The sequence below is a fragment of the Corvus moneduloides genome, chromosome 3, assembly GCF_009650955.1.
Source record: "Corvus moneduloides isolate bCorMon1 chromosome 3, bCorMon1.pri, whole genome shotgun sequence".
NCBI lineage: Eukaryota > Metazoa > Chordata > Aves > Passeriformes > Corvidae > Corvus > Corvus moneduloides.
The window spans coordinates 120,532,468-120,555,404 of record NC_045478.1 but is presented as its reverse complement, the minus strand read 5'-3'; the positions used below and the strand labels follow the sequence as shown (position 1 = coordinate 120,555,404).

Here is a 22,937-nt window from a genome sequence, read left to right as displayed (position 1 = left end):
AAAAGGGAAAAAACCAACACCTGAGCTAACCTTAGATGTGGTCTCTTTAACATGAGACAGTTCTGATCTGGAAGAATTGGAAATTCAGAGGTCCAGAGTCAGGTCTGCAAGTGGGTCAGTGCTGGAGAATGGGGTATGGGAGTCCTGGTGACAGAATGCAGAGAACACACTGAAATAGTGCACAGCAGCACTGGGAGGGGAGGGCAGAGATAGCTCAGCTGTTTTGGATCCAAGAGATTGTCATCAGAAATATTTTACCTTGATAGTTTTACACACTTGAAGTGCTTGTAGTTACTCTGGTGGTTTATCCCATCTTCCACTGAGGGAAGCTGGTTGCTTGACATGATAGAGAAGCAGAACATTTCAGATATAAAATGTATCTGAAGTGCTCTGATGTAAAGAACAGCTCCTGTGCATCTCTGGAAGTTCATTTAATGTTAAGAGTTTTTTAAAAGGCCAGCCAGGAATATAATATATGTCCTTTAGTGTTCATGTGTTAAAATGTCTTTAAAAGCCCGGGTCCCAGGAAGTTGTCTGTCGAACTTCTTTTTCTTCGTAACAGATAATTTCATCTCCAATACTGAATTCCAGATTTTTGTCCAAACTCAATCCACAATCCATTCCTGTTTTTATTACCTGAACATCATCTTTATGGTACTTCAGTGATGATAAACATCCTACGAAGAGAAAATGCATGAAAGAGAGGCCACCAGCAGCAGAGCCGAGGAGTGGTTTGGTTTGCCCTTCCTGCAGAATTAATGTTTCACTTTGTGATTACACAAGGAAAGCAGGAAAACGTAGGGATTGTGGGTGTTGGGGTTAATGGAAGTCAGACACCAGCTCTTTTGGACTCTTTCCTACCAGAGTGGGTGGTTGGAAAAAGATCTGGGAACAGTACACCAGCATTTGGTGGCTTTCCTCTCCATCCTGGACAGAATTCGGGATTGCCCTAGGATCCTTGGTACTAACTTCCCAGGGGACTAGCAATGTCTAAAAATACTAAACACAAATCCGTGTTTTGTGGGAATTCCACTCACCTTTCCAAATAACATCCTTGTTGCGGATTAGCTTAAACTTCATTTTTCTGTCCAGCAGCCCCTTGTGCACTCTGCATCCAGCCACTGGAATTTTGTTTTTTCCTACTGTGACAGAGAAGGTGTCAAGAACAGAAGCTTCTCCTAAAAGTAAAAAATAAAGTTGAAGTCCATAGGAATAACAAACTGGCATGAGGTAGAAGCAGGCTGCATTTTTTTACTTGCCATGCTTTTTAACAAAATAGAAAAGCAGTTACAGGGTAGTATAAAATAGTTGATAAAAGAGGAACACTTCTCTGGGGAATAAACTTGAGGCCACATTCTGAGGCAAAAACACATCAGTCAATGAAAACTCACCTACTGTACTTTCCACCACAGCTGGGGGCAGCCTGCTGTTCAGCTCATCCTTCAAGTCTTCTATGAGTTTGTAGATGATGTTGTGAAGTTTAATTTTTATTCCCTTTCTATCAGCCAGCTTTTTGATACTTTCATTGGCTTTCACACTGAATCCAAGTATTACACCTGATAAATGAAACAACTGTCAAGTGATGACTACAAGAGATGAGTCTTTGAACAGTTAAAGTGAAATTTTGCAGCACAGGGTACATTTTATTCCTCCTTCTCTTTTAAGGGGGGACCGTTTGCCTCACTCACTAGGGCACACGGACTGCTACAAACCTGCTACCGAAATAAATGGCCCAAAAAAGCCCATAGAAAGTCCCTGATGACAGAGCTGGAGGTATCAAAGCAGAAAATAACACACACAGCTCATGTAAAGGACACAGATCTCTTGTTCTTGGGCTGGAGAACTAACTTAGCTGTCCAAATAAAGCTAGAAGTGAATTCTAAATGATTCTTGCCCACCTGTGGGCTATGGCAGGTGCACTGACCTCACCCTCTGCAGCAGGTGAGAATTACAGGGGATGAACAGCAACAACTGACTCAGTCCTAGAGCCAGTTGCCTCCCTGAGCAAAAGGAAATGATTTTCTAACCTGCTTTTCTAGCTCTGCCCTGTGTGAACATCATAAAGCACCCTGAGTGAAGAGTCAGAGTTTAACCTTAACAACTGAGTTTCTGGCAACAGCTTTTCCAGAGTCCTTCCATTCCCATGAGACTTCCAGGCTCCCCTCCTGCACCAGCCTGAGGTTCAAGAAAGCATTTTTAAGACTGACATAAATTTACCTTATTGATGCTGCTAATTTTTATTGAGAAAAGAAAACTTGACTGAGGCCTATCCATTTCAGTAAGTCAGGAATTCCAAAATTGTAAAATGATTTTTAAACACACACCATTAAATGCTTCAGCAAGACTGATATCATTTTCACTGATATCTCCCATTCCAAAGTAGACAACATCCAGTTTACATTCATCCTCACAATCGTAGCTGTCCAGGATATTCAGAATAGCTTCAACAGATCCATCCACATCACCTGCATGGATAAATGGAAGTACTGCTGACTTTGTGCAAGTCAAAGACACAGAAATACAACTACTGTCAACTCCACACTATGCAACGAAGTCTTTTGACATCTGTCACTGTATTTCGAGTAGTATGTTAAAATTCATCCAAAAAGTCTGTTAATTCCAAAAATAAACTGGATAAATACAGTAGGGCCAGAGACTCTACATCTGCTGTCACTGTCAGGTCAAGTTTGCAGGTTTTCAACTACAGTCACTGCTTGAATATCACTACATGAGGTTAAACCAAGTTCCTCCTGTCCCACTTTAATATATAATTGTTCTTCTCTATTTTGCTGACGCAAAATGCTTATAGCTTGTATTTTTTATTATTTATATATATAGGGTTTTATATATGTGTATATATATGCTTATATAAGGGTTTATATGTATGGATTTTACTTAGGAGTTCCTGGATAAGTGGGTTGGGCATGTGAAGTTTTCCTGTTGTTCTGGCCCTGCTGGAAGCACGTCCTTCTGCCCACTGGATGCTTTCTGATGCCCCTGCTCTCAGGAGAGCAGTTCAATAATCAGTTTTAAACTGATTAAACTTTTGGTAACAGAAACTGTGTTTAATTTAGAGCTCTGTTTCAGACTGAGCATTTGAGAAGCACAGCATCAAAGGAGCAGCAAACAGACAGGGACAGCACCTTTAACTATTAATGACAGTGTGTTTTCATCCATCTCTGCTCTCTCCTTAGGCCTTGAGAACATCACATGCTTATTGGCCTTGTACAGCGCTGCCTTCCTCTGTCTCCAGGTCAGGTGGGACAGCTTCTGCTGCTTCTTCTCATATTCCAACCTGTGCTCCTTTTGCTTTGCTTCAATAACTTCCAGATCCTTCTTCATCTTCTCCTGTTCTTCAACATAGCTCCTCCAAGCCACAACTTCCTGTGCCCTTTGCTGGGCAGGAAGACAGAAAGATTACCTTTAAAGCACTGCATCAGAATGCTCTGCAATAATGCAGTCTCATCCTTTTGCATCTTCTCTACAGGCTCACTCATTTTCCTTCACTTTTAACTATAGGTTTTGCTGCACAGATGGCACAGAATGAGACAAGAGCTTTTCCTCCCTAAGCTACCACATGACTCAAGGCCTATTTTTACAGTATCCCCGCATTGCAGAAGAGAATTTATTGTTCATTCTTTCATGTGGTGTTTTTCCAGCTCTCGCAACACCTATTTCAAGCTGTATTTTGTGCATTTTCTCTTTGTCAGACAAGAGTTCTCTCTTTCTCAAATTAAAACACTGATCTCCTGAAGTACTGGATTGTTCCAATGGAGATGAGGACACTCCAGCAGGGGAAAGGTGGAAAAAGAAAGAGGCAAAGTGCAAGCCCTCATTCCTCTTCTAGAGCATCTAACTCAGGTCCCTTAATCCCCATGCTCGACCTTTCATGAAATTATCCAGGTGATTTAAAGCTCTCACTTATCTTGTTACTCAGCTCCTTCCCATCCACCTTCCTGCAGTGGGAACTTTCCATTGAACAGTTCTTTCTGTACCTCAGACTCTACTTCAAGGATTTCATCTCCTGCTGAAGGGGATTCCTTCCAGCCCATGATTTCCACAGGGATGCCTGGTGAGGCTGCATCCACAGCTTTGCCATTCTCATCGAACAGGAAACGCACTTTTGCCCAGGTCTTCCCTGCAACCAGAACACAGCCTTTCCTCAGAGTTCCTCTCTGGATGATGGCTGTGGTGAGTGCACTAGTGAAGAGCAGAGGAGAAAAATAACAGACAAAATGCAAGTGATGTTTCTCCCTGTCTTCACGGTCAGTGTAGGCACAACATAACCAGGATGGATTTGTGATCCATCACAGGCAGAATATTCCTGTGATGATTTACTAGAGCACTCACCTAATTTTTAAGTGAGTTAAAAAATCCCAAAATCTGTACTGTACTCTTCATTTCTGCAGATCAATCCAAAATCTGGCATTTGTGAACCCAGGAAGAGAATGATTTTACACATTAAGTGAACCCCCACCCAAAATAAAAAACAAAAAACAACAACCCCAAACAACAAATCCCAACAATTTCCTAGAATTCAGTTCAGTTTTAAAGAGGGCAGAACACACCTCATTCACACAGAACCTGCAAATGGAGGACTAAGATACTTAAGGGTAGAATGTCACGTTACACAAAACTTGTAAAGAATTTTTTGTGTATTGACTGTTAACTTCATCATTCCTACTGTTTTAATAACATCTTAAAAAACACATTCTACCATTTTAAACTATTTCCTGTTACAGGATTTCATTTCAGGGATATGATGAATTTTGCCCCATTGGTTTATAACCTCTTGTGTTGCAGAGCAGTATTTCAAGGCTTTAGTTAGAAACCCTGCAAAGAAAGTGCTCCAGCTTTATTTACTGAGGCACAGGTGCCCTGAGCAGCGTGTCTGTGTTGTTACAAAGTGCTTCACTGAAGCTGCAGAGGTGGCAGCTGACTCACCCTTTCCCTTTGTCTTTCCGAGACTCAATGACAGTCCCCTCCACTGGCCCTGTGGCATCTGCCTTCAGTTCCAACATCTCTGCCAGAGCAACAGTTGCCTCTGCCAAAACCATCAGGTTTTCCCCCTGCATGAAACCACACAAAACCACACCGAATAAAGGAAGTGCCCAATCAAAGTGAGATCAGAAGTTGAACCCTTAGTGCCAGATTCCCCCACTGAAATGTGATGACATTTAACACTCAGGCAAGACTTCAGGATATCAGAGACAAAACTGTTGGACTGGATTACCAGAAAAAAAATGAGATATTATTGCTTGCTGGAAGTCTGAGCCTCAAAATACATTTCAGTGTGTTTCAAATAATTCTGGCAAGAGCCAGTAGCACTGAGCTCATGGCAAGGTATCAAATACCAGGAAGAGAAGCATTTTATTTTCCAGCTGCCAAATAAAAATGCATCTCTCTGCACATATCAGACAGCCATGAACACCATCATTTTTCCTACCACAATCTTACCTTGAGTGCAGAAATATTTACAGCCTGAACATCACCTCCAAACTCTTCACAGACCACATCGTGAGCCAGCAATTCCTTCTTTACTCTTTCAGGATCAGCTTCAGGTTTGTCACATTTATTAATGGCGAGGATAAGAGGAACTAGAAAGAGAACACACAAACTCAGCACCAACCTAACCAAAACCTGCTGCTAGCACCACAGCTGCTAGAAAAGGTTACAGCAAGTTATGGCCACTTAGAACAGATCATCGTCCCACTTGTTGCCTCTTCCCTGAGCAGCCATTGAGATCTGAGCTACCAGGAAGAAGCTGGAGGAGTTATCCATGTAGGGAAGGAAAAAAAAAAACCCAAACAATGAACCCCTGTCTTGGAAATATTTGTATTTTAGGATCTTTATGTATTACTGCAACATTCAGTACGTTTTCAAACATCTCAGGGGATGACAAATGGGAGTAGGACAGTTACTCCCCAAGTTCTGTGGATCCCAGTCCAAGGAGGTTTGAGAGGTAAAAGCCAGGTTCCCAAAGCACCCCACACTGTACCTCCTGCGCTCTTGGCGTGCTGGATGGACTCTATGGTTTGCTGCATCACTCCATCTTCTGCTGCCACCACCAGAATCACGATGTCGGTGACGTTGGTGCCTCTCGCCCGCATGGCTGAAAAGGCTGCGTGGCCAGGAGTGTCAAGGAAAGTTATCTTCTCCCCAGAAGGCATGTGCACTGTGAACAAATGGTACGGCTCAAAATCAGCACTTCACCCAGCTTTAGTTGAGGTATTGTACATCAAGCATCACTCCTTTGAGAGCATTCTAATAATAACGACATGTTTTAGGCAGTCAGGCAATTGTTGGCACAGAGATCACAGGTGCTGTTTAAGCCTCAGGAAGGAGGAAGTGTCTTGGGATCCTCCATAATCCAAAACAGTCTAATTTCAACTGTGCAGACAATTCACTTTGAAGTTCCATCAACATAGCTATGACAGGTATCAGCAACAGACATTTTATGTTATGGTTTCCTTTCTCACCATTTATGTGGCACCTTTTTTCCCTAGTGAACTGGCAGCAAGTCAGCCTGCTGCGTGAGATGGAGAGGAAACTGTGTTAGACATGAGCACATGGACTTGGACCATACCAAGAAAAGCCCCAATGTGCTGTGTGATGCCTCCTGCTTCCATCGACGCCACCTGGGTTTTCCGCAGGCTGTCCAGTAAGGTTGTTTTCCCATGGTCAACGTGTCCCAGGATGGTGACAACTGGGGGCCGTGGGGTCAGTACTGCTGGGTCTGCAGGAGGTCTGTAATTACAGCAAAAATGGGGATTGTAAACACCAAAAAAAATTCACTGAGCCACAACAGCTAAGAAGAGGCATCTACCAGCACTTGGTGCTGCACAGTTGGGGCTGCCTCCTCCCCGAAGACCTGCAGAAAGACACAGAACTAAAAGAGCCAAAAAGAACAGCTCACAACTTGCCTCTTCACAGCATCTGTGTTTTTTCTTTCCTTTTCCTCTTTCAGTTTTGCTGATTTATACTTCATTCCTGATTTTTGAACAATCATCTTGATGTGGTCTTCATGTAAGATGGAATCTGGTTCTATTGAATCAAGGTTAATGTCTGTGTACAGCAGCACTTCATAAATATGGTCTGTAGAAAACATAAACACATTTAACAATTACATCCACAAAAACGTGGGACAAAAAACCACCCAACCCACTTAATTAGGCTTTTAAATTTTTTTTTGTGCTAATAAGTATTATTCACAAGGGAGTTTTCCCTTAGACAGATTTATCTAAAAGTTGCCGTTAATCTACATACTCGCAGAGAAGAACTTTTTGCAGATTTACTGAAAATTACTACTCTGTTAGCTGCTACCATCTTATTTTTCACTCAGATATTCCTAGCTTACTTTTCCACTAACTCCAAAAAAGAAAACAACTGAAACTCATCTAAAGCAAACAGCAAAGGAGTGATTCAAGAAGGAAGGAAATTTGACACATCTGACCATATGCTCCTCTCTTTGGTTGTAGAAACACAGAACATATTACAGTAGTCAAAAACTGCTACAGGGAGCAATGCCAGACAAGTCTTGCCCACTCCCAGTTAATCGAATGACTGTTCTAATGAAACACAAATTGCTCCTGAATCCCAAATTCCTACTGCTACTCTGGATTTTGGGCTGAAGCTCTTCAGCCACGAGTTCTTAACTCACAGGGGTCCAGCTCTTACAAAGCAGGGTGCCATGTTTTCCTTCCAGAATAATTTAGCCCCTGGGAACCACAGCCATAAGGAGCAGCCCGCATGGATCTGAGGCCCTTCTGCTGGAGGTGGCAGACAGACCTGGCTTCTTCACATTTAGATGTCTGGCCTGGTACTTTGGCTGGCCCGACTTCTTTTCTCTTTAGTCTGCACTGTGTCTCCCAACACTTCCTTGGGGCTGGGTACAACCTCCCTTCCCAAGGGATGGATCAACAACCACTAACTAGGGCCACTTAAGGCCACTGAAGACATCTTTGCCTTTCCCACTGGTGGAAGGGGTGTGGCAGATTTTGCTGTTTCAGACCCCAGAGCAGGCTCTCACCTATGTCTTTGCCCATAGCTTGTGCCAGTTCCTCCACAGTCATCTTCTGCCTTATCTCCACTTCACCTCTAGTCAGGGGAATCTTCTTTTTCTTCTTTTTTGTCTCCTACACGGAATTAGACACATAGATAGGAATACATAAACTAAGAAATAACAAAAACAATATTAAAAAGACAATGCTCTTGAGCCATATGAGGTAAAGACATCTTTTTTACTACAATACAAATTGCAATAAATTAATGACTTGACACATCATAATGAACATTTTAAATGTATAGCACACTACCCTTAAATCTTTTTGCATTTTTAATTTTTCAGAACAAGGACAAAAATCAATAAAACCACTTCCATTTTTGTTTGCAATCATTTCCTCCAGTGTCAGCAAAAATTCATTACGCCTAAGTCAGTATATGAGAGGGAATGGCAAAAAAATTATACATTAAGTACATTTTGTCTTACAGATTTCTAACAACTTCTCTATATTCAAGAATAAAGCACTTTTTTTTAAAAAAAAATTAAATATTCCAACTGAGCTCTTGTACTTCCACACAAACCCAGGGATTACTGGATGTCCTTAATTACCTCCTTTGTGGCTAGATGTCTGCACTGTGATAAGGCAGCGCTGACTGATCTGTCTTTTTGCCAGAGCTGCGGTTGCAGAAGGAGGGACCCCATGGGATGTGCAGAGAACTGCACGGGCTTCCATGGTGCTCCACAAACTTTCCTGGAGGACAGGGCACGCAGCTGCCGGCAGGCACCGCGGAGCTGTACCAGGTTTTCAAACCTCAGCAGCAACTCTCGGTTCATTTCCCCACTGAAAACACAAAGCACACACCAAGATCAGCCTCGAGGCTCAAAGACCCTCTTTCTCAGGATAAAATGGACAGGAACGCAAGGCATATGTTATGTTTCCAAACAGGCTTTTTAACACTAACAAAATTAAACTATTTAGGAGCTGATCCAGTTTTTCCATTTCCTTCCGTGCTTCACCTTTCTCCACTCCCCTACTGCAGACACACAGATCTACTAAGAGCTTACAGATCTTTCATCTTTCTCCACTGATCTTTGATATAAACTACTAATTCCCCCTTCGAGGTTCTTTGACATCTCCTAAACCAACCCCCACATTTGCACTCCTCATGCTATACTGACAGAAATACCCAAGTACCACCTACCTCTCTAAGCAGCAAAACACACCTACAAAATGTCCTTTACCTGAGCATTTCAAGACAAAAGCACCACGGAAAGACCACAGCATGACAGTGACATCATCCTGTGAGGCTGAGCCCTGGCTCAGCAATTCATCTTCTTTTAACCATCTTAACTTTGGTTTGAGTCATTTTGCCAACTGTCCTGGACAACAGTCTCCTCTCTGAGCTTCTCCTTTTGCTCAGAGCTGCCTATTCTGCACTGGCACAGGCTGCCCAGAGAAGCTGTGGCAGCCCCATCCCTGGAAGTGTCCAAGGCCAGGCTGGACGGGGCTTGGAGCAACCTGGGATAGTGGAAGGTGTCCCTGCCCATGGCAGGGGGTGGCACTGGATGAGCTTTAAGGTCCCTTGCAACCCAAACCCTTCAGTGATTCTGTGATTCTGTCCTGCTCAGAGATGGACTCTCTGTACCTTCCATGTCCCCTCTCACAGGTGTCCTTGTGTCACCTTCCCAGCAGCTCCAAAGGCAGGGAATGCTCTGGGCTCCTCTCAGAATGCCTGTGGGCCCTTTAAAACCTCCCTTGCACCCGGACACCTGCAGAAAGCGAGCACATGACAAACTAACCAACCAAACCCAGCTATTTTGGTGGTTCTTCTAAGCCCAAAGAGAACCTTAAAGGGGCTGAATCGGTAAAACCGAGGGAGCCGCGGAGCTGCCACAAGCCGCTGCACACACACACACAAACAACACAAGAAGACACTGGGCCAGCTCACAGCGGCGAAACCCACGCCAGGCTCTGACTGCGGAAAACCCTTCCCGGCTCCCGGGGCGGGCGAGTGACTCCCGCTGCTCTCCTGCCCATCGTTCTGGCTAATAAATACCTGTCAGCTGCAGCCCGCCCTCCCCGCGAGGGCAGCACCCTTCTCCGAGGTCCCGGGTCCCGGCCTAGACAGCCCGAGGAATGACGGAGGGAATGAGGGAGGAAAGGAATGAAGGAAAGGAAGGAAGCAGGGAAGGGAAAAGACTCCGCGTCCCCTCCGCGCCTCACGCCCGCTGCACCGCTCTCTGCGCACGCGCCGCGAGGGGGCGCGAGGGCACCGCGCAGGCGCAGCTGCGACCCTCGGGCGGCCAGGGCGGGGGCGGGGCCTCGCCTCACGGGAGGCGGGAAATCCCCTCAGGGGAGGCGGGACATGGAGCCCCTCACGGGAGGCGGGATATGGAGCCCCTCAGGGGAGGCGGGACATGGAGCCCCTCACGGGAGGCGGGATATGGAGCCCCTCAGGGGAGGCGGGACATGGAGCCCCTCAGGGGAGGCGGGACATGGAGCCCCTCACGGGAGGCCGGAGCTCTCCTCAGGGGAGGCGGGACATGGAGTCCCTCACGGGAGGCGGGAGCTCTCCTCAGGGGAGGCGGGACATGGAGTCCCTCACGGGAGGCGGGAGCTCTCCTCAGGGGAGGCGGGACATGGAGCCCCTCACGGGAGGCGGGAGCTCTCCTCAGGGGAGGCGGGACATGGAGCCCCTCACGGGAGGCCGGAGCTCTCCTCAGGGGAGGCGGGACATGGAGCCCCTCACGGGAGGCGGGAGCTCTCCTCAGGGGAGGCGGGACATGGAGTCCCTCACGGGAGGCCGGAGCTCTCCTCAGGGGAGGCGGGACATGGAGTCCCTCACGGGAGGCCGGAGCTCTCCTCAGGGGAGGCGGGACATGGAGTCCCTCACGGGAGGCGGGAAACCCCCTCAGCGGAGCGGGGCCACGGAGCCCGTCACGGGACAGATTTTCTGAGTTTATCCCCATTCTAGGGTTTTGAAACTAATTTTTAAAAATATCTATTTATCTATCTATCTACACACTTAAATTCGTTTTACTCCTGCCTGCCAGGAGACAGCAGCTTTTTCTTTGCAAAGCCCTCCCGCCCACCTCCAACCTCAAGCTTTAACGTGGCTGATTTTTAAGTCCTCTCTAATTTGGCGTCTCTAAAATAGCGCCACTTAATGGACTAGGGAAAACGAAAATCTAAGAGGAAGCTCTATAAATGAAAAATCCTTAGTGTTACCTGGTTAATGCTGGTTGCAAAACCCAGAGATAATCCCAAGGGTCTGCCTGGGACAGTGCTGCTGCTGCGGCGATCCCTGTCCGGCCACTGCAAATTGAGTGTGATGAGTAAGGACCATAATTTCCTTTACATATATTTGAGCTGTGTATTTCATGCTCTTTGCCCATAATGTGGGACCTGTGGTAGTTCACACACGTGGTTTTCCACACGCTTACAAGAGCCGTAACTACGTGTTTTGTTGCCCTCAGTATCTCTCCTACAAGTATTTGCTCATTTATGATGCTGAGTGTTGAAAAAAAAAGTGTTCTGAATTTCAAAGGCTGGGTACTGACACTTTGAAATGCACAGGGCCCTTGAGTGTTTCTCCATGGGTAAAATGGGAATAATCATCTCAAAAAGAGATCACAGAAAAAAACTCCCTTAAATACCAGAAGTTGTGCAAAGCGCATTAAAAGCACTCCTGTGCCTGCACAGGGAGGCACATTGGGAAGGAAGGGCTGGACAGGGACACTGCCAGAGCAACACATCCCGGGAGTGCCTGGGCTTGACCTGAAAAAGGTTTTATTGGAAAGATAAATTTAGCGGGAGAAACAGGCATCAGAGTTTACTGCAAATCTGCTTTCTGAGTTGATCTTCCATTGGATGCTGCCTGGAAATCTTCCTGTGCGCTGCTGTGAGGCTCTGGGAATTAGCGTGGGATCATATTTTATCCACATGTCTCTTAACCACAGAGTCATACTGTTTTAATATAAAGCTTTATTACAGATTGCCCGTTTTTCTGAAGGGCAAACTGAAAACAAATAATTCTTGGTGCCATAGGTCAGGGCAATGGTTCAGATTGTAGAAATACTTTCCAACTGTGTGGCCATTCATGCTTGGCTTTGCCCCTTAGTTGCAATTCCTGATCATTATGGGTTGCCTTTAAAAAAATGCAAATGATGCAGTTTTTGTTTTTAGAGTGTATCATGAATTTTTTCTTTAAAGCTTTGAATTTTTTCTTAACTTTCTTATCTAGCAGCGTTTTCAGCAAAACTGTACGTAAGGAGCAAGCCAGAACCTGAAATTATTGCAAGGGCACGTACAAAAAAATTAATAGGTTAATTTAATCTGAGACAAACACCTGTTTGAAACAACATCTGAACCAAATACAGTTCATACTGGATGCGTGTCGAAGCAATGTGTTAATGCCACTATTTAAGAAGGAAATTGCTTTAAGGCACATGAAATGTATTGAACTGCGCGGGAGGGGAGGCTCAGGTGGGATGGTGACATATTATATCCCACGTCTGAACCGTGGGGGTTGTTCCTTAGCTAAAATGAGTGCAAATCGAGCCAATTGACCCGTTCCTGGTGGCAGGATGCTGCCCGTGGGCGGGCCCGGCCCGGCGGCAAGGGCGGAGCGGACGGGCCGCGATGGCGGCGGAGCTGCGGGAGGCGCTGGACCGGCGGCTGCGGGACCTGGGCATCGCCACCGTCACCGCCGAGCACCCCCAGGTACGGCACCCCCAGCCTCCTGAAAACCCGGGAATAAACCCCTGCCTGCCAGCGGGGGGCACAGCGGGATCAGGGCGGGATCAGGGCGGGATCAGGCCCTGCGCGTGGGGTTTTAGCAGAAGTATCAACGTGGAAGTTCTCGCGGGGCCTGGCAGAATGCTTGGGGGTGTTTTTTGGTGGCTTTGACTCTGTCTCTGCCTTCCGATCCACCCTCCCTTTCCTCCGGTAGTCTGAGGAGTGGCCCACCCACTTCTTTTCCCTGAAGTCGGCGGCATCCAAGATGCTTTCCAGACTTTTGCTCGCTCCCGGTTACAAGCCACGTCATTCCAGTGTGTGGAGTCGCAAACGGGAGCGCTCCCAGCGCTGCCTTTAAAGCGAGGCATTGCTGCACGCACGCGACAGAAACGATTCTGAAAGTGTGCCGGAGCAGTTCGTCACAATTTATTCGTGTTCTGTTAAAATTCCTTCATAAAAGGGTACAGCTTTTAGGCCGATTAGAACATTCAGTATTTTCTAAATATTGAACAAAAGATGCCTGCCAGTACACGACTGGGAGTCTAATGGGATATAGAGTCTGACACAGCACTGGTGCTGTTTTCCAGGTGTTCACTGTTGAAGAAATGATGCCCCATGTCCAACATATGAAAGGAGGTCACAGTAAAAACCTGTTTCTTAAAGACAAAAAGAAGAAAGCGTTCTGGCTGGTGACCGTCCTGCACAACAGGCAGGTCAATTTAAACGAACTTGGTAAAAAACTGGGCGTTGGAAGTGGAAACCTAAGATTTGCTGATGAAAATGCCATGCTGGAAAAGCTCAAAGTGGGCCAGGGCTGTGCCACGCCGCTCGCCCTCTTCTGTGACCAGGGAGACGTGAGGCTGGTGCTGGACGCTGCCTTGCTCGAAGGGGGCCACGAGAAGGTGTATTTTCATCCAATGACAAATTCTGCAACCATGGGCTTAAGCCCCGACGACTTCCTGAAGTTTGTGAGATCAACAGGCCACGATCCCATCATCGTACACTTCGATGAAGACATTGAGTAGATGAAGTTCACTTTTCTACTACTACTCACAGATTTTGTAGAGCAAAACTGGTGGAAAATCTCGGTACAAATAAAACTTGGAAAAAAATGGCTTATTCCTTTTTGTTTCAATTATGTAAATTTATATCGTATAATCTTGTGAGAAAAAATAGTGCCTTTGAGTTCTTAGAAGTTTAACAATGTTCTTAATAAGACATTTTGCAATCAAAAGGCATTATTTAAATACTGTTATAGTATTTATCAATAAATGGATACAACTAGAATTTCCTGGGTGTGGGATTGGCCTTGAAGGCTTAAACTTGACATCACCAGGAAAGAACAAATTCAAAGCTGTAGAACATCCGTCAATACCTCCAGGACAGAGCTGCCCCCACTGTGTCCCTGCACCCATTTATGCCCTACTACACATCGCTTTTATTCTTTTTACCTAAAAAAACAACGCACCTACACTACAGAAAATGCATTTGATTGTCATTTTTCAACCAAGGTGTGCTGAAGACAGAAGCAGCAGAAACTCCATCAGTCCAGTAAACATCCCATGGCAACGAGCACCCCCCAAAACCCAAAGCCAGGGGAGCAGTGAGTGAGGGATGGAATGTGAAGCTGAAGGGGGTGAAGGCTTTTGGATGCACCCTAAGGAAAATGTCACGTACAAGCGATGCCTCCAGGGCAGGAGCATCAGTGCAGGCTGGGATGAACTGCAACCAAAACTACCGGAGCAGGAATTAAAAACATGTCAAAGGATTTGTGATGTTGGGTACATGAACAATTACTATTAACTGAGTATGAAAAAAACACCATCTAGGGCAAGTTCCTTTGCCCTCAGCCTTACCACAGTTTCCATCATTTTCAAAGGATTTGGCACCTGTTCTCAGAGCTCTGAGTGACAGAACACTTCACCACCCAGCAGTTTAGGTTCTCCACCTCTGACAGACACAAACCAACCCCATCTATCCCGGGAGTCACGTCCAGTGGGAAAGAAGTGACCAAAACTGCTGAAGCTGCAGGAGTCGTCACTGGAGAGATGGCCAGATGCTTGTGATTGTACAGGCTGAAGGGAACACCTGGTATTTAGGGATACTGGGTTGATGAATGAGCTCTGGATTGACAAATGCACCACTAAATTAGCTCAGTGTTAAGATACATCTTTAAAAGTAAAGTTTATCTTGCTCTCTCTCTGCCATTCACTCTCGCTCCCGCTTCAGGTTTTATTCCCTTATCACTTAAAAAAAAGAATATTAGATTTAACTTGCTAAGGTTTTTAAATCCGGAATGTTTTAAATGTGACAGATTATTTGAAGGATGTGCAGAATCCTGGAATCTGCACTGCCTGAATTGTGACTACCTTGATCCTCAGAAGGCATCCTGGACTTGTCTCAGCAAAAATAACTACCAGGCTTCAAATACTACATTTGGCAAATCTAGAATGATTTCTTTTTGTATTTACTTATGAAATCAGTGTCCTTTTTTTTTTTTTTTAAAAATAATAGTATCAAACAGTGTACAGTTAAAAGCTACCCAGCTCTGCACAAATCACACAGAACAAACTACACATGGTCCAGAAAAATTCTGCTACAGTTTTATCAGTTTCCTTCCAGAAGAAATACTCACTGCACACATCACCACGACACCAATACCCTTCCAGTAACATCAGTTTCCAGAAAAAGTGTGTATAAATATACACACACAAAATAAGAATAAAAATTATTTGGTTTGGCATTTTAATAACATCATTAATAAATGTATACAATGGTAAACATTAAAAAAATCAATATGTAAAGGAAATTACAGTTTTAAATAAGAGCTTTTTAAGTTCTGTTTCACACCTAGGTACATTCCTTTAAGGCAGTTTTATTAATATCAAAGCATTATTTACATATACATCATCAGCTACCCCTAAAAATCACACATGAGCTCCTTTGTTAGGCTGCATCATGTCCTGGACAAAGTTTAGAAATCATAATAATAATAATAACAACAACAATAATCATAATCGTACGTGTTGGGAATGTTACTAAATCCTCAGAGACTACCAGAAAAGTAAATAAAACGTACACATTGGATGGCATGAGAACCTCCTTTGTAACCTGGAACTGGCAGTGATGGGTTTGGGATTCCTGGGGTACAAAGGGGGTGTGTGTGCTCCTGTGCACACAGTCCCACAGCTGCCATGTGCTTCCCTGGGACTGGGAGTATCAGGAACTGTGAAGCTGCTCCCAAGTTAAATTTGCTTTTTTGTTTTACTTTAGGGACACAAACTGGGAAGCTTAAGAAAGGAAGAAGAGGGGAATGAGCAGAGCACGGAGAGCCACCTGACTGCTCAAATGCCATGGAACTTCCCTGCAAAGCAACGTGGACAAGTTGAGAAGAGCTGAGCTGGCCAGTGGAACGGGAGGGGATCCCTGTGTGATGGAAATGACACATCGAGGTGTGGTGAGGGCAGTCACACGTGCCTCACATGGGGGTGTGTGCCAGAGTCCTGACAGTGACAGTGTCCCCAGACACAGCCACCTGCTCGGATCCTGGCAGCACAGGCAGCATTTGGCACTGCAGTTTCAATCTCTTGGTTCAAGCCATGCATTTTCCTGTAACAGTAAGGGGACGAATGGTTCTGGCTGGGGGGTTTGAGCTGCATCAGTCCTCTGTCAGCAGAGTGAGGAGAACCCAGGCACAGGCCCTGAAATGAGCTTGAACATGCCATCATTTAGAGTTAAGAGAGATTTTCCTAATCTTCATGGCCTTTGAATTGTCTGTCATAGCTGCTATGCCCTTAGTATAGATCTTTTAGCCCATTTTATCACAAAAATTTTTCAGAAGAAACTCATTTTAAAGAAAACAAACAGAAAATTTCCCCTTCTAAAGCTTATTGAGCATGCCTCTTTTTTGCCCTTTTTGACAAGATTTCATGCTTTTGAATCTGTTGAACAGCCTTCAGCAGTGGGGCTCACCTTCACTGAGGAAGCTGCAGGTGACATTACGCACCTGCCTGCTGGATGCTCGGAGGTGACACAGGGAACTCAACCCTTTACATGAGGAATAGGAATGTGCTTAATGGCTTTAATAAAATAGAACAACTCGTTTTGGGTCTCAGTTCCTGTCCACTTCCTCTGAGCTCACTGCAAATCTTTCCAGACAAATATATGCAACCACCAACTGTACCAATAACATTTGTTGACTTTAATATAAATCAATAATGAACAAAATGTATCTAGTAAAAGATAACCTTAAAGGGAACTGATTGTAAAATGCATATGATATTATTTACATTTCTTTTTGCCATCAAGAAACCTCCTAAGTCACAATCAGCTCATGTCAAAAGACAAACAGTAAAAAAAAAAAAAAAATTAGTCAATACACAAACATCGTAGGACAGTCTTATCCTGGAAATGGCATTTGTGGAAAACAGCCTTATATTAAAATAAAAGTTACAGAAAACCATACCCGACAATTTCCTGTCAGAAACATCTGAACATACATATGCAGAGTAACTCGGGAATGTGAAAAACACAAAGGACAAACAATGTCTCTATAATACCATTATCCCATGACTCCCACTTCTGTTAGTTACCAAGCTTTTCCATGGATGTAAACAAATTTTTCTCTTGCAGTATGCAACAAAAATCAGCATAAACTTTCTTAAGAGCAATTTCATGCAGATTATGCTAACCAAATAAGGCAGTGAAGTGCCAGTAGCTGTGAGGTTTTTGTATCTGTATATACAGTCCTTTTCAACAAAATTCTACAGCATTTCCTTCAGATTTACAGACACAAATAGAAACTGCTAGGTATGGGGGTTTTTGGCTAGTATTAGCAGAAGCTTAAGCAAATCAGTGGCTAATTTCAAAAACAGAAGATGAAAGAAGTATTGTTTTGTTTTTTTTTCCCTGGAGTAATTCTTGAGACCTTAAAATCCTTGGTCCTTAGGGAGATGAGAACTGTCCTTTATTCAGTAGATCTTAACAGTGCAATGTGCAATAATTCCTAAGACCATCTACACATTTTCGGCAGTAGACTCCAGTAGAGCTCCTTGATTCAAGGAAGGAAGGAAGGTAGGTAGGTAGGTTTTTATTTCTTGCCTGCTCTAGTCACGAAGAATGTACAAAATTCCCTTAATTTTTATTAATGATTCCTACAGTCGCTGTCTTGTTACTTCAGATAAAAAGGCTTCACACTGAGATACTGAAGGACACTTTTCTCTCTGTGTTCAGTCGAAAGGCAGAAAGAGAAAAGAATGTAAGAAAAAGCTTCAGGTGTAGAGGCACAACACACAGAGTTCAGTCACTAACAGCACTAACAGCATGCACCAAAGGGGCTCAGGGAAGTCAAGAGGAGGACAGAACACCAAAAACAAGCTTTATAAAAAGGCAGATTCTGTGGGGTACTGAATACTCTTGAGTTTTGTTCAACAATTCTTTTCAGATTTACCTGTCCCTGTCTAAAAACTGCCTTCAGTATTATTTCTTAATGGGATTTCTCTGAACTTTCTTCTTCAGGAGATTGAAAAAATAGAAGTGTCATTTTTACAGGCAAAGGGCTAAGCAGGACAAGGTTCCCTGCCTCTGGAAGAAGCTCTGGAGAGCCACCGGCCCCGGCCTAGTGAGTGAGCGAGAGAGAAGCCAGGTAAGCAAGCAGGATTTACATCTGGTTAATGCAGTGTGCTCTGGGGCTGAGATGGAATGCTGTTAGTTTGTTGTAAATGAAATTCATCTCATTTACAGGTTGGGCAGGAAACTCACCACTTGGCCCACAGCTCAGGTAGTGGGTAATAGAATTAGGAGCTTTGTTGCTCCCTAGACCTGCTTTTTGAATTTCTGCTTTCTGGGATAGCTTCCACATCTGCAGAGAAAAGCATTTCAGGTTATTCATTGTGTTTATCAGGACATGAAAAAAACCCCTCATGCATTAAAACACATTCTACTCATTAGGAGAGCAAAAGGATATAAAAACACTTTCTGGTTGTTTTTAAGAGGAAAGGACAGAGGAGAGGGACAGAAGAAACTCACTGCAAGTGCCTGCTTAGCTACACTCACTGACATTCATCTCAGCATTTAGAACAGCTAGGTGTTATTCCTAAAGCCACAGTCAGATACATGTCACCAACCCTACCTTTCTGCATGTGTGGAAAGACAAAGTAATAATGAGGTGCAATCACAGCTGACTGACCCTAGCAGAGGACTTCCTTCTTTGTATTTTGACTTGCTGCACACCAACAAACGTTCACATTCAGTTCCACAAACCACAAAACTGTCTTTGCATGCAACAGCTTGAACATGCAAAATGCAGCATCTGAATTCACCAGTCACTGAAAGCAAAGCATCAAGCAAACCCTGAGCCAAGCAAACCTCAACTGTGAGCAAACGGCTGAGCCTGAACAACAAAACCTTTCTGGGCAGCAGCCACGTATTTAGTGTTTACCAGTACCATGCAGAGTCCTAACTTAGCACTGCCCAAGGCAGCAGGGACCAAGGAATGAGCAAGGGCTCCGTGTGTTTCACAGCCTGCCATGCACATGGCTGAGGAGCAGCAGGGATTGGGAATGAAAAGAATTCCATGGAACCTTCCACTGTTTGAACATAGATAGACATCCATGAACTTCTTGTTAAGGACCGAAGAGCGGAGGAAAAAAAGATCCTTCGACCATGACAACATTTTCTTTCTTTCACATGTAACAAACAAATGTTGATAAGCCATTATTCAGAGCCATTAAACACCCTCTTGCAGAATGCTTCTGCTGCTGCCCAACTCAGTGGAGCAAAACAAGTTATTATCCTCAGAACTGAAATGCAATTCAATCCAAATTTACAAGCCAAAGCAGAGTGGCTTGAGCTGGACAAGGTTGGTCTCCAACTCCAGCAGACTGGAGACACTAGTGCTCCAGGACACTCATGCTCGGTCATTCCGAAGCCCTTGGGGTTTAAGAGGGAAGCTGGGGACAACACTGGCAGTTTTTGTAGGTGTGACTGTCTAAGGACCTAAGCAAGTCGAGGAGGTAACAGCACACCCGAGAGCTGCTCTGACTTCTGCAACCAGAGTCGATCTAAAGCAGCTACACACTGTGCTCTGATCAGCATCTCTGCAGAAAGGTAAGAAAAGCCAGACCCTGGCAGCACAGGGCGAGTTTGTACTAACTCACGCTGTGCTACTTTGTACTATTCAGAGCTAGGATTGTAATTGCTTAAATAACTTGAAGCACTTTGCTTGGGATACCAGCGCTCTTCACCTCCCACCTAATCCCAACACAGCTACAGACGAACGGGAGTGAAGTCAAATGGCATGAGCCAAGACCAGAACACTGATCTCGCTCTGTCAGAGGAAATGTGTGTGGAATTAAGATTCTGTGTATCAGATTTCTCATTCTGCTGCTGCTGAGGCAGTTCCAGAGGGAACATAGCAATAACCGACTGCTTGCTGTGCCCAGCACTGGGAGAAGTGAGAGATTTATCAGCCCAATACCAACGAGTGGTGCAGACCTGGGGAAGGCCTGTGTCACATCCTGAAACAGTCATTTTACTCTCCACAGACACTGAATATCCTCCCCTTGTTCCTGAAATGCAGGGCTTCTTATCCCTTATAAAACAGAGCCCTTCCAGATTCCCACACGGGATATCTGCTGCTCTTTCTTGGGGAACTATGGATTCACTGCCCCTCCCTAATTAAGCACTAAGGAATTAAAAGTTCAGCCCACGCAGTAGTTCTGTGACTGCCACAAAACTGCTGGCAGAATAAATTCAGTTGTAAAAATCCGAATGTGACATTTGTTGTTTTCAATATTTATTTTCAATTTCAAATATTTTCCCTCTAGCTATACTGTCATTTAAAATTTTTATAACGTATTTTAGCTCCCACAACTGGCATAACCGATGCCTTCTTGCAAAGAAATGCTCATGCCTAAAGCCTCATGTAATTATAGCTCAAATCTGATACAATTTTAAACTGTTTAAATTTACCATTGCAAAGTTTCAAGCACTTGCAGAAACAGTGGCACATCAAGTAATTACTATTCAACATCTGTCTTTAGCAGCTTGTCTGGAATTTAAGGAGTTATTTGCTGAAGTATTCATATCCTCCGATAACCTTGCAAGCAACATTGTTCTTTTTCTTTTATTTAACTGTGTTAATTTCACTTTTTTTTCCCTGTTATTTTGCTGCACCATTTGTTTTCTATTATATCAGTGTTACTTCCGTTGAGAAGAAAAAATTAATTTCCACCATACTCAAGACAGGTTTTTATTGCTATACATCACAAGGAGCCTGTTATTTGACCCCTGATAAAACCAGACACTTCACTGCAGTTGTACCCACGATGTGGAATGACAAAGCAGACCAAAGGGAAAAGGTGGAAAAGGTAATTTTTTCATGACAAGTGCTGCATATCGTGACTATTTATCACCTCTTTGTAAGAATGATCATTTCTGTTTAGGATTATGAATGGTCTGTTTATTGCCCTGTATGGACAGTAATTAATATTTGCTGTGCAAACCAGAGGCACTGGATTATTGGGATTATTGGGCACTTGTTCCTTGTGCATTTATGCCACAACACGGCATAAATGAAAAGGGTAAGAAGACACTGAGATGTCCCAAACGCTTCTTTCCATTAGCGCCTCATATTTGAAAGGAGGGGGGAAAAAAGGGTTTTTTCCTTGCAAGTAGATACTCAGTTGCGTTGCTGATAGCTCTGAGAGCTTGAGCACCAGTGCCAGTGCTGTCCTTGTGCCAGGAATGCTGTTCCCTGCGCCGTTCCGGGCATGCGCTTGGTTTAACATGCAGCAGTAACCAACAGGAAAACACCAAAATATTTGCAATGCATGACAAATAAAAATATAGCTCGTATTATAAAGGCATGCAAAATATACACAGTGCAATTAATGTTTCATGCAGACTTTGGTGGGGTTACAATTCCACATTCAAACATGCCACAGTCCACAGCCGCCATCCGCAGGGAACAACCACCCGCGGATCAACCAGGAATGATTCCTTCATTGTAGGGAAGTTTTCTCTGTCATCCAGTGGACATGGAGAACACCTCTACGGCACGTTAGGCTTATACAGATTTAATAACATGGCCTTCTTTCATACACAGCCATACTCATACCACAGGGTCTGGTTATCTTCCGAGACCAGCAGTGGGGACTGGGCCTCGCCAGGGCCGGGGGCAGGGACAGGGTCCCCGGTCAGAGCTGCCCGCGGGTCACCCTGAGCCTTCTGAGCAGCACAAGGCTGTTCTTGGCTCCTCGGCACTGACCTAGATGCCGACACGTTTGCCTGATTGGCTGCTTTGGAGGTGGATCTTGGGGGCAATCCACTGATATTGCTGACTAACTCGGTGTTGAGGGATAAGAACGGCTGGGGTGCAGTGAAGGACCCTGCGCTGCCATTCCCAGATCCGCTGGCTTTATCCCAGAACACACTCGCGCTCGGCAAAGTCCTCTCACGACAACCCGGCCTTTCCATCCTGGCCGGCTTGGGAAACTCAGAGTTACCTCCTAAATTACGTGCTGTGAGTGAGCGAGCTGCCTCGCCCTGCGGGCCACGCTCCCCCCTGCCAGGCACACAGTGAACACAAGGAGAGGACACCCGGAGTGCCGAGTACTCACTGGAGGTGGGCGGAGCACTCCCGTCAGCGGGGGCCGGGGCTGCATCCACGGGCACGGGCGGCCTACTGTCCTTAGACAAAAAATCATGGATGCTTGTCCTTCGGGTGGTCCCTTCTGCCGTGGAAATCACGCTGCTGGCACGAGGTAAGGTGGCGTAGGGATTGCAGTCCCTGGATTGTCGCTGGGTCACAGTTGCTTGGATCTTTTCTTTCACGGACCTGGCCTTCCCCTGGGCGCCGGGGGTGAATTTGATTGGAGAGCTACTGAAGTAGAGATCTTCAGTCTTCCGGAGGCTGGGCCTTACCAGCTGTTCTGGTTTAAGGGATCGTCCATCTGAGAAATCAACTGTGTTTCTGACACTCAGGGATCTCACGATCCCACAGCCAGCTGCTGGCTGCTTTCGGAGCTTCTCCCTCCCTGCCAGCTCCGCAGACTCGGACAAGCTTCTCATCACTTCATCTAAAAGGTTCTCTTCACTTGCAGATTTCATCTGTAAAAACAGAAAATGTAAGTTTATAAATTGTAATTTTTGCCTTTCCTTAAACAATTTTTGTAGACATAAATGAACAATTCTACA

At 44.8% G+C, this 22,937-nt stretch overlaps 3 protein-coding genes across 27 annotated transcripts in view; 1 reads left to right on the top strand and 2 right to left on the bottom strand.

The window, feature by feature from the left end:
• Positions 1-412: 412 nt before the first annotated feature.
• Positions 413-10,262, bottom strand: MTIF2 (mitochondrial translational initiation factor 2). Of its 2 annotated transcripts, XM_032103826.1 has the most exons (15): positions 10,060-10,262; positions 9,649-9,772; positions 8,612-8,843; positions 8,030-8,135; positions 6,924-7,095; positions 6,587-6,747; positions 5,999-6,175; positions 5,458-5,597; positions 4,945-5,069; positions 3,996-4,200; positions 3,144-3,396; positions 2,325-2,465; positions 1,392-1,556; positions 1,038-1,178; positions 413-677 (listed from the first exon to the last, which is right to left on the bottom strand). In XM_032103826.1, the coding sequence occupies exons 3-15, from the start codon at positions 8,834-8,836 to the stop codon at positions 508-510; spliced, it is 2,181 nt and encodes a 726-aa protein (XP_031959717.1). In that variant the 5' UTR covers positions 8,837-8,843; positions 9,649-9,772; positions 10,060-10,262; the 3' UTR covers positions 413-507. The 2 variants fall into 2 exon arrangements, with proteins under 2 accessions (XP_031959717.1, XP_031959716.1); XM_032103825.1 differs by lacking the exon at positions 9,649-9,772.
• Positions 10,263-12,612: 2,350 nt separating this feature from the next.
• On the top strand, positions 12,613-17,108 carry LOC116441662 (prolyl-tRNA synthetase associated domain-containing protein 1-like). Of its 2 annotated transcripts, XR_004239211.1 has the most exons (3): positions 12,613-12,725; positions 13,328-14,831; positions 16,014-17,108. XR_004239211.1 is itself a non-coding variant. In XM_032103823.1 (2 exons), exons 1-2 carry the CDS (start codon positions 12,645-12,647, stop codon positions 13,763-13,765), a joined length of 519 nt encoding a protein of 172 aa, XP_031959714.1. In that variant the 5' UTR covers positions 12,613-12,644; the 3' UTR covers positions 13,766-17,108. The 2 variants fall into 2 exon arrangements, 1 of the variants encoding a protein (XP_031959714.1); XM_032103823.1 differs by having other exon boundaries at positions 13,328-17,108.
• Positions 15,469-22,937, bottom strand: part of CCDC88A (coiled-coil domain containing 88A) — a 65,101-nt gene continuing 57,632 nt past the window's right edge. For 18 of the 23 annotated variants that reach the window (XM_032103798.1, XM_032103799.1, XM_032103800.1 and 15 more), the window contains one exon: positions 15,469-22,850. In XM_032103798.1, the coding sequence (XP_031959689.1) occupies positions 21,837-22,850 (1,014 nt within the window). In that variant the 3' untranslated portion in view covers positions 15,469-21,836. The remainder of the gene's footprint in view (positions 22,851-22,937) is intronic. The other 5 variants (XM_032103816.1, XM_032103820.1, XM_032103821.1 and 2 more) reach the window with 1 other exon arrangement.